The 16028-nt window shown below is 40.2% G+C and overlaps 1 protein-coding gene across 2 annotated transcripts in view; it reads right to left on the bottom strand.

Annotated features, from left to right (window-relative positions):
• The window catches only part of AMPH (amphiphysin), a 215033-nt gene that overhangs the window by 109655 nt on the left and 89350 nt on the right, over window positions 1–16028 (bottom strand). For both annotated transcript variants that reach the window (XM_060415081.1, XM_060415082.1), the window contains exon 2: window positions 3439–3523. In XM_060415081.1, the coding sequence (XP_060271064.1) occupies window positions 3439–3523 (85 nt within the window). The remainder of the gene's footprint in view (window positions 1–3438; window positions 3524–16028) is intronic.

The raw sequence follows: 16028 nt of genomic DNA, 5'->3' as shown, positions 1-16028 counted from the left end.
GAGCATATGCATAGACCCTTCAACCAGGCTTCTGGGCTAACACAAATAAAATAACTTTTAGGAAAATAAGTCTGGCATTAAAAAGAGAATTGGGAGTTAGAGTAAGATAAAAGCTAAGCCTAAAGCTCAAGCTCAAACACCCATTTTCACCATGAACAAGCAGGGAATTATATGAATTATTATAAGGACTTTTATGATTTTCTTCAAGAGAATTTAGAAGCAAGCCCAAAATGTTTGAATACTTTCTAGAACATTTTCGTAGTCTACTATCGATGTAATACTAATTGAGCATGGTCAGATGACTATAATATAATGCACCAATCCAAAAAAAAAGTTCACTTTATACTATACATAATATCTTTTTGGATTTGAAATATATATACACAGAAAAAAATAAATCTAGATGTCCTAGGTCAATGTCCTCAGTGAATGCAGCTGTAAGATAATGCCTTTGGGGACTTCCCTGGCAGTCTACTGGTTAAGACTTTGCTTTTCAACACAGTGGGCATGGGTTTAATCCCTGGTCTGGGAGTTAAAATTCCACCTGTCTCATGGCCAAAAACCCCAAACATAAAACAGAAACAATATTGTAAACAAATTCAATAAAAACCTCAAAAATGGTCCACATCAAAAAAATGTTTAAATATAATGCTTTCTGCCTTTAGAATAATGATTCACGTTAATACTAAAAATAGTAGGCTTTGCAGAGGTCACCACAATCTTGATAGATCCTTCATTCTTGGTTAATATTTCTACACACGGACTATGCCTTTTTTCAGCATATGCAGTGGATGGGAAGTGGTCACCAATATGCACTAGGGATTAAAGGGATTTTTCCCTCTAAAGTATTAATAAATTCAGTCTTCAGCTATTCTTCTTAAACTTTAATATATTTCAATAGAAGATTAATAAACCTGTCTCCTCAACTTCCTCCCACTCCCTCCTTTTTTCCTTTGCTCCCTCTATCTACCAACAAGGTTAAGGTTCCCTCCCTCCTTGTGGCATGAAAATGACTATAATTTACTCTTTCTGATTAAAACATAAAATATAAAAATGAACATCGACAAATGCAAGATGGTTTTGATGCAAGAGTATTTCCAAAGGGAACCAAATAGGGTCAAGAGTCTCCCTGAGAAATACTATTCCTACATTTCCATTCTGCTCATTTTATTCTTATAAACTAGAATTGCTTGTTCAAGTTTCCCTAAATGTTGAAGTTTTAACTATATCCTGAAATCTGCTAATGATCTTGCCAGAACTTAGGTGCTGTTCTTCAAGAATGACAGCGTACTTACTATTGGCTCCACAATATTTGTTAATGTATAAAGTGACAAGAATAGATGGCAGAGCAGTATTAAACTGATAAAAGCTGACGACTCAGCCAACTGCACTTTTCTCTGATACCTTAGACAAAAAACAGTCCTCACCTTGTTAAGTCAACAAAGTCCAAAAAGAACTAAAAATTCACCAGAACTGGAAAATGCAAAGTACTACCTTACCTGAATGCATTCCTGAGCTTCATGCTTCCCAAGGTCAGCCTTCTGGGGTGCTAAAATATCCTACTATAATGAAAGGGATAGAGAAAAAAAAATCTAACAGCAGAGAACTAATTAGCTCCACAGGGACACACTAGACAGGAAGACCAAGTTTCAAAGGAAAGAGTGTAATTCTCAAGTAGGAAAAACTATAAACATGAGTCACTTCTTCTATCCAAACCAGTCCCTTCAAGCAGACATTGGGGACCTCCCTGCAAAGTAACAAGGGCACTGATTGACAAGTTTATATATGAGAAGTTGCTGGCATCCAGGTCAATAATCTGCACGAGCGCTATCTTAGTGCATGAGAAGTGTAAAAGAACTCACCAGATGAGGACATAAGGGAACGTGGAGAATCTGTTCTCCTGGAGGAGACTTGGGGGGTGGGGGGTGCCTTCTTCTATGGGCCAACATCCAACGTTTCTCTAAGAATTCTCTCTTCTATCTTCATAAATCCAAAGTTCTCTATACTATTTAGTGATTTGGATAAGAACTAGTTTTCTCTCTATTACCGCTTTCTTCTCCAACTCCCCTCTCTCTTTCCACATTTTCAAATAGAATGAGATCACTGTCATTCATATTAAATTGAGTTCCTATCTGTCCAACCTTTAGTCTTAGAATGAAACTGGAGACACTCAGGAAAGTGCTTTGGTGGAGACTAGTCTACCTGGTTCTACCTGCTGGATTTTATATTGCCTGTGGGTGAGGAAAAGAAACAGCCTCTCCAGTTAGAATGCAGTCAAAAACTCTGATACACAAATGGAAAAAAAAGAAACCTCCAGGGTCAAGGATCTGAAAACAGAAGCAAAGGGAGTGACATAAAACCTGTGCTGATTTTCCATTGCTAAGCTGTCATCACTGACACCATGCACACTTATCTCTGAAGCCACAATTTCATCTGTAGACATTGGTGGCTACAACAAAAGCAGAGAAATAAACCCATGTCCTTACATTGTCCTCATGTCCAAACCCCATTTTCCAAAGTTGGTTGTTCCAGCCCACCTCTAAATTGAATTTTCTAACCTGAGAGGGCCCTGCTTCTTTTCCCCTGACTCTAATGCATGCTCTCTACAGCTGATATGCTAGCCACGTATCAAGCCCTAGTGTTATAAACAAATAATTTTCAAAATAGCTTATTTATTCATGTGTCTGTTAAACACTGGAGAAGAAAATGGTAACCCAGACCAGTATTCTTGCCTGGGACATCCCATGAACAGAGGAGCCTGGCAGGGTGCATTTCATGGGATGGCAAAGAGTCGCACATGACCGAGCAACCGAGTGCTGCTACTACTGTTAAACATGTAGCACCCTGAGAAAGGAACAAATTTCACAAACTGCGTTTTTCAACCTTTTTTCATTATCGCCGCCCTTGAGGAAATGTTTTGGGCATTTTTTTCCTAATCATATCCCTTCATAAAATCTTGATACCATAGATATACTATCAGTATTTATGTGACAGATTCTCATAAAAAAAGCACAATATTTTTCATCCAACAAGAATCAGTTTTCTCCCTCTTAAGGAGATGTAATCTCTATTGAGAATTCGTGATCTTGATGCATGCAGCAACTGAAGAAATTATGCCAGAAATATTTAACTACTGATAATATTTAGTGGAATATAAATCACTAAAAAGATCGCCTTTCCTTGAGATCAGTAATCTGTATTGAAGAGCTCCAGGAAAGCAAAGGCTCTATCTCCTGAGACTCTAAAACACAAATCTTCCTGTAGTGCCCACTACCTCTTTGCCTTACACAGAAAAAGTCTACAAAATTAACCAGCGTCTCCTTCAAGTTAATACCAAGCCCAGTTGAATGAGTTCTTTCTTCAACATCAAAGCATTGCATTTACTCACTAAAATACAAAGTCAACCCATTTCCCACTCCAGAAACTAGATAAATGTACTTGCCTCTTGCCGTTTGAAGTTCTGGACATATTCTTCAAACTGTTCATCTTTTGTCTCATCAGCTTTCCCAAGCTTCTGAAGGACCTAGTTCGTGAACAAAACAAAATGGCTCTATTTACTAATGTTTTCAACAATCTGTGGAAGAAGGCTATTGCTTCACTCTTCTGAGGAGACCTCCCTCTTAGCACTGCTAGTTTTTCTATTCTGGAAGCAGCATGGCTCAGGGCCTTTGAAGTTGGACAGACTTGGATTTTAAGCACAGTTCCACCACTCAAAGGCTGAATGACCTTGAGGAAGAGTCATGCTATAGTGAAATATTTATTCATTCACATATCTTTTCTCCAGTAGGTTGTACATGTCTTAAAGACAAAAACTGGGCCTTGTCTTTTTGTCCAAAGTATCTGGCACAATGCTTGATGCGTAATAGTTGCTCAATTTTTTGTTAAACAATGAACCAAAGTTATTTGAGGAAAGTATTAGCCTATTTCATAGGGATGGTTTTAGAATTACTGGAGCCAGGTACATGGTAAGTTCTTCCCCACCATCTCCTGATAGACCCTTCAATTCAATAATTGCTCAAAGAAGGCCCTGGGAGCACAAGGCCCATATGAAGTACTGGTCATCCAGAAACATACAAATGAATAAAACAAGGCCCCAGGACTTAATCTTAAGAAACTTACTATCTAATGAAGTAGACAAGGCAAATTTACAAATAAATCAAGACAATGTGTAATAAGCAACATGAAGGGGTTACAAGATGTTAGAAGCAATATCCCTTCAGGGAATGCTGGTGGAGATTATTCAAAATGTGCTGAAATCCAACAATTCCACTCCTGGGCCATATCTTGACAAAACTGTAATTCAAAGAGATACATGCACCCAATGTTCATTGCAGCACCATTTACAATAGCCAAGAGATTGCAGCAACTTAAATACACATCGACACATGAATGGAAAAAGGAGAGGTGGTATATATTTGCAATGAAATGCTACTCAGCAATAGAAGAGTGAGGAAATGCCATTTGCAGCAACATGGATGGACCTAGAGAGTATCATACTAAGGGAAATAAGAGAAAGAAAATACCATATAATATCATTTGTACGTGTAGTCTAAAATAAGGCACAAATTTATTTACAGATTTATTTTTATTTGTGCTTATTCACAGCACAAATAGAAACAGACTCATAGACATAGGAAACAAACATGGTTACCAAAGGGGAAAGAGAGTGGAGGAGGAATGAATTAGGAATTATGCATTAGCAGAAATAAACTACCATATATAAAATAGGTAAACAACAAGGTCCTACTCTATAGCACAGGGAACTATATTCAGTGTCTTGTAATAAACCATAATGGGAAAGAATATGAAAATATATATATACATATATGAATCACTTTGCCGTATACCAGAAACTAACATAACACTGTAATCAACTACAACTTTGAAAATGTGCTGGGAACTCCAGCAGAAAGGAATGGGGCAGAGTACACTGCAGCCAAGGAAGCAGCCTAAGAAGGGCCACTGGAAAAATCATGGTGGACTGGGCGTAAGTGGTGCTGTTTTCCTAGAGCACGGGGATGGGCATCAGAAGACACAGAAGAAACGGCTCTCAGAAACACAGCAGAAAGTTACTTTGGGCCACAGCAGAAGGATCCGGAGAGCTACATAGAGATCACTATTTAAGGTTCCTATATCTAGTGTCTAAAACACTGACTTATTTAAGAATTTACAGAAGCTCCATAAACATTGCCTTCTCAGAATTCGTATTCCCTATAGCATTACCAAATATACTTTCTTGAAGCATAAACATTTGGGCATTAAAACATATTCAAACAAAACACTTTGTATAGCTAAGTTCTAGGGCTTCCCAGCCCATTCAGTGGTAAAGAATCCACCTGCCAACACAAGGTGGATGACATGAGTTGGATGACAAGGTGGATGACTGACATGAGTTCAGTCCCTGGGTGAGGAAGACACTTTGGAGAGGGAAATAACAATCCACTCCAGTTTTCTTGCCTGGAGAATCCTGTGGACAGAGGAGCCTGGTGGGCTACATTCAATGGGATTACAAAAGAGTCAGACAGGACTTAGCGACTAAACAACAACAAGGGCTAAGTTTTACATCAGCTTATGCTAATTTGTTTCCTAAAATCAAAGATATAATCTTGTACAAATTGAGAATTCCTTAGACCAGTTTAGAACGTCTTAAATAAACCCAAGTATGGAAGTATTTACCCAACAACACAGAGTCCTTGCAAATTCTTCCAAGAAATAAATTTTATTTGCAGGTAAATAGAAATTATTCTAAGTATGTAAGTAAAAAATGATTATTTTATTCTACTCTAAAGCTAATTGTTTATAACATATGCTAATATTCCTTCCTTTCACATTGATAAACAAAGATTTTTTAAAAAAACTTACATAGACTCGTATATATTACCAATTACTCAACTTCACTCAATTTCATATCAAAAACCAATACCACATATGAATAATATGAAAGATATATTATTCCTCATTGCAAATTTATTATTTAAACAGAGTTGGACGAATCCAGTAACATAACTAGTAAAAGGACAAATAATCACTCTATCAGCTAATAATCTCTTCTCAGTTAAGAGTTTCTTTGAGAGACAGAGCAGAAAACACTAAATTTTTCAAAGAACTGGACATTGTAACTAGAGAAAAAGCTGATAAGCATAAAAAACATGATCAAACATACATGCGGAATCTTTTAAAGTTCACAGTTTTTATTCTTGGATGGTAAGATTCAGAGTGATTATTATTTTTCTTTATAATTTGCTATATTTGCCATTATTTCCTCAATGGTCATATGTTACTAAAATAGTCAGAAAAAAGTCATAAAGATAAATAATCAGGAGTTTATCATACTGATAGCCTGTATGTAGGAGATTTATGTATTAGATTATAGTATAAGTGAGAAGATTGTTCGTAACTGGCTGAAAGACTCTCCTCAAAAGAAACTGATGAGTGAATTACTACCAACTGGAAGAAAGATTTCCAAAGGCAGCCCTTAGGACCTGTGTCTGGTTCAGTGGTTCGTGTATAGAGAGGGCTATCAGTAGTACTTACTTCACAGTGTCGTATGAAACTACCAAGGGTGCAAGTGGAAAGGCAGAGCTTTGGTGCCTACCATGTAATTGTTGCTGTTGTTGTTTAGTCGCTGAGTTGTGTGCAACTTTCTTGCGACGCAACTCTTTTGCGACCGCATGGACTGTAGCCCACCAGGTTCCTCCATCCATGGGATTATCCTGGCAACAATACTGGAATGAGTTTCCATTTCCTCTTCCAGGGGATCTTCCCAACCCAGGGGTCGAACTTACATCTCCTGCACTGGCAGGCAGGTTCTTTTCTACTGAGCCACCAGGGAAGCTCAGCAAATAATTAATGCTCAAGAAATGTCTACTCTTATTAGAGATATTATATAATCTGTTTAAATAACTTGTCAATGGCCTAAACTTACATTGGCAAAAAGCTGGGGAGGATATTGGATATGTTACATGCTGAGAATAAGGATTCACAAAAAGAATTTTAACAATTGAAATGTAACAAGGATTGAATGTAGGTCAAAATATAATTGTGTAAGTACCAGATTTTGTATTCAACTTTCTTTTTTATTTTTACTTTTTATTTTTTTATTTATTTTTTTTGATCTTTTTTTTAATTTTACTTTATAATACTGTATTGGTTTTGCCATACATCAACTTTCAACTATAATACAACACGATGGATGTTAAGAATACATGGTTTCTGCCCTTAAGTAGAAATAAGGAGTAATTTCAGCTGACAGTCAATATGAATTGACAAAGTGATACTGATGCCAATCTAACATAATCTCAGATTGCATTAACAAGCCTGAGAGATACCAGGAGAGCAGTCTTGAAAGCCTCTCTGTGGTGGACTAGTTGGTATACACAAAGATACATAGACAACCTTGAGCCAGCTGAAAGGGCCCCCAGAAAGGCAGAGAGCTGACACCCTACGGTAAGAGGCATATGTGACACAATTAGTACACTGCCTGTTAGTCACTTAGTCGTGCCTGACCCTTGCGACCCCATGGACTATAGCCCACCAGGCTCCTCTGTCCATGGAATTCCCCAGGCAAGAATACTGGAGAGAGTAGCCATTCCCTTCTCCAGGGGATCTTCCCCACTCAGGGGTCGAACCCCTGTCTCCCGCATTGCAGGCAGATTCTTCAATTAATATATTACCAGGGAGAAAGTACTGCTGTCTTCAGATACCCGAAGAACCAACATAAGGAAGAAGGACTGGACTTTTCCCAATAAGAAACCAAGATCAAGAACCAGCACAGGGTGACTTCCCTGGTGGTCCAGTGCCTGAGACTCCCCGCTCCCAATGCAGGGGGCCCAGGTACGATCCCTGGTCGGGGAACTAGATCCTACGTGCCACAACTAAGAGCTTGCATGTGGCAACTAAAGATCCCACATGCTGCAATGGAGAAAGACCTGGTGCAGTTACATAAATCAATAAATGGTATTAAAAAAAATAACCAACATGGACAGTTAAAAGCTATATCAAGAAAATGTTGCACCAGAAATTTCTATCTTGTGTTCCTAGAAATTAAATATTTGTTGGTTGAGGTAATGAGCTTACTGTCCTAGAGTTATCTGAGCTTAACCCAGAATTAGTTCTAGAAAAGGAATTTATTCATTGAATAGATGAATAGAATAAGTCATATTTCAAATACCTTCTAATTCTTGAATCCATAATCAATGGATAATGTTAGACAGCTTCCCTAGAGAAGAATACAAATCTCAATGAATAGAACCAGAGAAGAACGTCTGTTTGTTTCTATCTCCGACTGATACTGACTTGCTGAAGACTGCTTGCCAAACCCTGTGGTAGGGACTGTGGAAGAGCGAGCTGTGTTCCTCAGACTGTGGTCGTTTGACAGGCTTGAGCACGGGTGCTACAGTGGAACTAGGGCAAATGTGGCCAGCATGCTAGGCAGAGGGTAGGTTATGGGAAGGCTTCGTCTGCAAGCCTAAAGACTTCAATCTGCTTGCGTAGACCGTGGGAAGCCAACGAAGAGGGTCTCTTCCCTGCAGGCAGCTGCATGATTAAATCTGTGCTCCTTGGTGACAGTTTTAAGGACAGATGAGAAGAGAGAACGACTGAAAAGTAAGGCCAGTTAAGGAGCTATTTGAATAGTTTAGGCAATAAATAACAGCTGGAGCTAAGGAACAGATAAAACACAATCCTTGCAAAGCAAACACACAGAACATCATGGCTTATGAGACGCAAAGGGTAAGGACAGAGGTGAGTCAAAGATGACCTCATTTCCACTGTGGCAGCTGAGTGGGTCATCTGGTGAAAATCAGATTCTCTTCCCAGGGAGGTGGGAATGGTTTAGATTTGGGACTGTAAAAGGTAAAAACCAGAAACATTCAGCAGAAATTCTGGATGGTACCGAAGTCTCAGGTGAGGCGGAAACCACTGGGGAGTGGTACCCATGTTCAAGCGGTTTCATGATTTTTCTCCAGCAGCCTTGACATAGGTAGCAAGACTGATGTGCTACATAGAAAGTATGTAAGGCACCAAGGTCAATGAAACCTAGAATTGAGATAACCAAAAAAAAATTCTTTTACCTTGTTTAATATCACAATATTTCAAAGTATGCTTATAATTTAGGTGGCCTTTCTCATTCACCTCACCACTAGAAATGCTGAAAATACCAATTAAGCCTGAACGGTTTGGCATCACTGATATTACAAGAGGATTACTACCATATATTCAAGCATCTGATACTCAGATTTTGACAACATGACACATCTTCCTCCTCCATAGGCAAGAGGAAGAAATTCCGAGCCTGGTGCATTTTGGTTTAGGATTTAGGTCTTAGATGATTTCATCTCCATTGATGCTTTCCTATTTTGACACAATAGGATTTCTGTTGTTACTTTGGTTGCTAAAGGTTTTTAAATGCAAAATAATATTGTGAGTTGAAGTTGCTTTTTCAAACTGCCTTTCCTTTCAGTGAGATTCTGAAATATTCCTATAGGGCTGACTGGGTGCTTAGCTTCTCACTCTCAGCTCTAAGTTCAGAAGTTCTGATCTGATTCTGAAAGACACTATGACACGGGCAAATAAAAAATTAAACAGGAAAGGGACTTTCCTGTGGTTAAGACTTTGCCTTTCAATGTAAGTGGTGTGGGTTCCATCCCTGGTCAAAGAGCTAAAATCCCATATGCCTCTGGGAGGCATAAAAACCAAAACATAAAGCAGAAGCAATACTGTAACAAATTTAATAATGGTCCACATCAAAATCTTTTTTAAAAAATTAAACAGGAAGGAAAAGCAAGATTATGGTAACTGGGACTATTTCAACTAATAAACCTTCTTTCAGTGTCTCCAAAGCAGTTAGTTGTTCAGCTTAGATTACAATGGCTGCTCCAATGATGTGAATCTCACATACTTTTCTAGAGCAAGTGTTCACGTGTAAACTGTCCAGGTCAAGTCCCTAAAAATTTAGAACTCTTTTTAATTTGGATAGTTTCCTCTTACTGTAAAGCCAAAATTCTGACCAAATTTCAAATTCTCAGAGGCCAGTACAAATTAAATACTGACCATTATAATAGTAATACTTGCCTTCTATCCATATATTAAAATTAGGAATGGAATACCGTGTACAGTTTCCAAAGAAAGTCGTTGGCGTTCAAAATCAAAGGCAAAAATTCACAAGGTTCCATTCCATGCGGAAACCCCTTTTTTTTAATTAGGGGAAAGATCTAAGAAGGTCAAGAAATTTACGACTCTAAACAAGAAAACCAGTCCTGTGATCCAAAGTGGGAAACTGATAAGAGGAGGGAATGCAGAAATGCAGACAACAAAGCAATTCAAGATGAAAGCCACTGAGGGTGTCAGAGACACATTTTTATGTACGGCTTGATATTGGCATGAGGGTGACGGTGGAAAGAATTCTGCAGGATTGGCCTCCGGGATGCCCTAGAGAGATTCATGCATTTGATTAGGGCTTAGACCAGACAAGCTTCTAACTCTGGGTGAGTCATGCTTCCTTAAACCAGAAAGTCAAAGTAATAATCCTACAGTTTAATTAGAATTCTCTAAACAAAGAAGTGCCTCTCTCTTCACATTTTCTGTCTTTAAAAAAAAAGAAGAAGAAGAAGAAGAGCATATCAGATTTTGTACACATTATCCACAGAACCCAGGATCAACTACATGGGATGACCATGGCCTTTTTTGGATAGAATGCAGAGAGTTGGTCTTCCGCCACTGCCCTCGTCCAGGTGATTCATTCATTAATTTGTCTGTATACTCACCTATCCATTTATCAAATGCTTATTCTGATGCTGTGCAAAGATCCATAACCTTGGACTGCAGGGTAACCACCAGGTACCTGCAAGCACAGGGTAGCTGCTTGTTCTAAAGGGTCCTATGGGCATGTTTCCCAAACTTCAGGATTCTAGTCCCTTGACCTCGTTCAGCATGTGTTTCAAAATCTAAAGAAGTGGCTTAATGTGCCCTAACTTTAGAGGAACAAGATAAGTCATCCTTTGGTGCGATTCAGGTGCCTATCAATGTCCTGCTCCTTGCCCTTCACCTAGTCCTCTGCAGGACGTATTTCTGCACCGCTATGACATCCACTTCTCGCCCTGGCAGATTTCAACAGTACATTAGCCATCACGTCATCAAAGCCTCTCAAGAGGTTGGCATGAGTCTTCTTGCTAATTCTGGGAAAGACTTTAGGGAAGTAAATAAGAAGAGATGAGAGAGAAAAGGTTCACAGCCTTCTATCCCACTTGGGTGGCCTTCAGGCTTAAATAGTTTTGAGAAAAACATACGGTAGAGAGAAAGTACAAGTCTCAGACATAAGCAGATTTATCATAAGGGGAGTAGGGGCAATCAGGAATTAGAAAGCAGTTTGTGGCTCAGACAGTAAAAAATCTGCCTGCAATACAGCAAACCCGGGTTCAATCCCTGGGTCAGGAATATACCCTGGAGAAGGGAGTGGCAACCCACCCCAGTACTCTTGCTTGGAGAATTCCATGGACAGAGGAGCCTGACGGGCTACAGCCTGTGGGCTCACAAACAGTCAGAGATGACTGAGCAACTAACACTGACTGATTGGCTGGAATGAGAGGAAAAAAGGTCAGGAGCCTGGAAAGGAGATAGAAGTAAGTGAGGTGGGCTTCCCAAATGCAGATACAGTAAACACCAGGCATAGCTGCTCTCCATCAGGGTCTACCTGGTGAGGTATCATGTTTGATTTCCACTCTCTTCTACCCTCCCCAATCCTTTACAGTTGAGGACATCTTAGTCCTCTGACTTAAAAAAAAATGTTGTTGAAAAAGAAAACTTGAGGAATATTGATGTAGCAAAGATGAATGTATTGTGAACACTTTGGCATCCAACTTCTTTTTTCTAGGAATCCAGGGGTGCCCCTCTGTCCCTCTGGGTTGGGTCACGTCATCTCAGACGACTTTTCCTTGAAACCCAATACCTCTAATATCAAACCAGGAATACAGTATTTACACCAAGATGCAGTGACATAAAAGTCTGCTAAAGCCTTCGAATCATCGTGAAGCTCTAAGGGGGACCAGATTTTCTTTCTCCCGTGGCTCCCCCATCAAGGACAGAGAACTATCTAATGCCAACATTGCAGTGATCCTCCAACCTCATTAAATCATTCAAATTAATCCTCATGCTGCTGAGCAAGGGGGAAATATTCCTCCATTTACCATGAGAGAAAACATGTCTGCCAGCCAGTGGCAATCTGTCTATCTACAGAGGATCTGGCACGTGGTCACAGCAGCCAGGGAGCTTGCCCAGGCACTTCACTGGGGGGCAGTCCTGTTCCTGATTCCTTCCTATAGACTCCTCAAGCCATGTTTGTGACCTCAGGTACCAGTGAAAAATGAATTGGCAATTTGAAAATACTGATATGCAGTACAAATATGAAGGCACATGTTGATTTAGGGGAATCCAAAGTCCACAAAACCATACCCAGAATTTCAGCTGGGAGCTGTGAACTGCCTAAGACAAGAGGGAGCTAATGAGTAGGACTCAGATGAAAAAGAGAGTCCAGAGAAGAGAGAAAGGATGTGTTCTTGTGAAAATATTCCCATCTTAATAACTCCGTAATTCCCTTATTAACTATTATGGAAATTTAAAATACATCGAGCACAGTTCCAAAACCATTCTGTCTAAAAATGAATTTAAACAATGGTGGCCTGAATGGGAGGGGAGTTTAGGGGAGACTGGATACTTGTGTATGTATGGCTGGGTCCTTCCCCTCTTCACCTGAAACTGTCACAACATTGCTTGTTAATCGGCTCTACCCTAATATGGGCTTCTCTGGTAGCTCAGATGCTAAAGAATCTGCCTACAGTGCAGGAGACCGGCTCAATTTCTGGGTTGGGAAGATCCCCTGGAGAAAGGAATGGCAACTCACTACAGTATTCTCGCCTAGAGATTCCCATGGACAGAGGCACCTGGGAGGCTACAGTACATGGGGTCACAAAGAGTCAGACACAACTGAGTGACTAACACTTTCACCCCAATACAAAATAAAAAGTTTTTAAAAAATAAAATAAAAATGAATTTAATCCTTTCAACAATCTTGTGAATTAGGTTATAATGGCTAGCCTCATTTTAGTGATAAGAACACTGAAAACTGGAGGGGTTAAGTAATTGACCCCAGTCATAGAACTATATATAACTGAGCTGAGATTCAAAGCAGAGAGTTTGATTTCAGAGTCAGCTTCTAACCACAAGGCTAAAGACAGCAGCAGGTAAAGAAACATAGCTTGGTGGCCACACTCTTCTCTAGGCAAGAAAGTCATTTTCTACTTTTTTTTTTTTGCCATTCTTCAAAGCATGTGGTGTCTTAGTTCCCCAGCAAGGGATCAAACCCACACGCCTTGCATTGGAAGCATGGTTACTTAACTACTGGTCTGCCAGGGAAGTCCCTTTTTTTTTTCCTCCTCCCTTCTACATTCAGTCCCATTGACTATATGTATCACATTGCCAGGGACATCAATATTACAACTGCTGTATCCACACTTTTGTTACACGGAACCAACCAACACCATCTCCATCCAAAATAAGTCACTATAGTCATTCAAATACCTGAGTGAGCGGACATGGGTTATATAAAATATGAATTCTCCCCACTGTACCCTTACTTAGAAGTAAAGGTCCAACTGGCTTCAGATTGGCAAAAACCCTGGGAGGACATCACTTCACTATAAGAACATTAGAGATCAGACCACAAAGAGTGTCTTAGCAACAAGTGACACAAAAAAGTAAAACAAAAACACCCCTCAGGTACAGAGGAGTGCAGTATAGTCAGTTGTCCTAACGATTTTGTTTATTTAATTTTTGCTGCACGGGCTTTTCTCTAGTTGCAGTGAGTGGGGGTCACTCTCTAGTTGCGGTGTGCAGGCTTCTCATTGTGGTGGCCTCTCTTGTTGTGGAGGATAAATCCAGGTACACAGCCTTTAGTGGTTGAAGAACGTGGGCTCAGTAGTTGTGGTTCCAAGGGTCTAGAGCACAGACTCAAGAGTTGTAGGACATGGGCTCAGCTGCTCCATGCCATGTGGGGTCTTCCTGGACCAGGGATCGAACCTGTGTCTCCTGCAATGGCAGGTGGATTCTTTACCCTGAGCCCCCAAAGAAGCCCTAGTTACTTGTTCCAAAGTGTTCTATGGGCAAGACCTTCACTGTTTTCCAAACTTTTGGTGGAAAGAATGGTATGAATAGATCCTTACACCAAAGTCTGCACTGAGGGCACTGAATAATATCAAGAAGGACACTGGCCTTCTTCAAACAAACTCCTTTTTTTTTAAAATAATGATGCCTTCGGTAACTTGACCCTTCCTGCCTCACATTGTGGATTAATATAAAGAGAAAGATACAGGGCGCTTAAAGAACTTTGAAAATCACATTCTCAGTAATCTCAGATTGGAATGCCACCTCAGTTTCACAGGTTTCCTAAACAGTCCCCCAAAAGCCACACAACATACTCCAAATGCCAGGGCTCATCATTACCAAGGATTTTAAAGGGACCCATCAGGATGTGACTCAAAGGCAATTTCATTGGTGGTGTTTACCTTTAATGTTTATTGATCCAAAACTAACAATAATCTGATTTTTAAATGTTTATACAAATTGCAAGTCTGAATGGGAGTCAAAAAAAAAAGAGAGAGTGAGAGATTGCCAATAGGCTGAAAACCAAATGGTATTCCAGTTTGTTTCTGTAGTCACTTTCTTAAGATCTGTCACAAGAAGGAACTCAGTGCCTTCATGACCTTTATTCAAAGAGCACTGAACAGAGTGGCAACATAAGGTGCTCAGAGACATGGGTGAGAGAGATGATGCTCCTTATGGCTGTGAGTGCTGCCTATCAGAGCACTCGGCCTCCTGAGCACTCACTGAAAATACTTCTCACCTGTGAACATGCAATCTCCACAAGATACCAGCAAATCAATTGTGCAGCACTTATTATTTCTGGACATATTTCTGTATTTTGTTTCTACACTTTGATTTTCCATTTTCTGCAGCTATTTTCAAAGTCTGATCTGCAGGAAGTGAATTACTAAAGAAGAGAAACTACTGACCAGTTTGAAGAAGGCCTATTTTCAGATTTAATCTGAGCTTCTGGAGCTGGAATCACCATGCTCGAATGGTTAGCATGGAATATTTTATAATGTTAAACTCAAACTTTATCTGAATATTTAAAATATTGAGGCTTCAAAAAAATATTGTAGTAAGAGTATGCTGCTTTGGGCTCCATCACCAGACTCTTGCCTGGATGGGGGAATACTTTACGCACAGTTTGGTGTGTAAGAACTATTGCATGATAGGATGGGTAAGAAGAACACAGTTGTTTTCTGTAGACTTTGAGTGATACTCATAGAAAATTTGAATAAGTGAAAGATGCTTCTGGTATAGCCTTCAACCGGCTGTTCAGACCATCTGTAAATACATGTAGACCCTTCTGTGGGGCATACTCTGCACTGATGCCTACAGATCCACACTCCCGACTCCTCACCCGGTTCAGACCTCTAGGGACTGCACCTAGCCCTGGCCTTCTGGCTTCTGGCTGGAGTCAACCTTGGGAAATCAAGGCAGCCGAAGATGGAAGGGCAGAGGCAGAGAGGTTTGGGCACTGGTGCCCCTGGCCGCCTCCCTGCAGCTTGACTGCTGTTGCATCAATCTACCCCCTTTCAGGTGGCCCTTCCAACAATTTCATCTCGTCTAACTTCTGATAACAGCTCCCTCCCCTTCCTCTTTAGGCCTGGAGGTCAAAGACACCTAGTACCCTTCTAGACGCAGCAGCCTTTCCTATCCCTTGCTGGTTTCCTGTAACCCTCTCTGTAAGTCACTGGGCTTCCCAGGTGGCTAAGACAGTCAAGAATCTTCCTGCAATGCAAGAGACAGGGGGTTGATCTCTGGGTTGGGAAGATGCCCTGGAGGAGGGCATGGCAACCCACTCCAGTATTCTTGCCTGGAGAATCCCATAAACAGAGGAACCTGGAGGGCTACAGTCCATGGGGTCGCAAAAAGTCAGACATGACTGAGCG

This window comes from Ovis aries, chromosome 4, assembly GCF_016772045.2.
Source record: "Ovis aries strain OAR_USU_Benz2616 breed Rambouillet chromosome 4, ARS-UI_Ramb_v3.0, whole genome shotgun sequence".
Taxonomy (NCBI): domain Eukaryota; kingdom Metazoa; phylum Chordata; class Mammalia; order Artiodactyla; family Bovidae; genus Ovis; species Ovis aries.
Note: the sequence above shows the minus strand (reverse complement) of the source record. Positions and strands in the feature narration are given on the sequence as shown.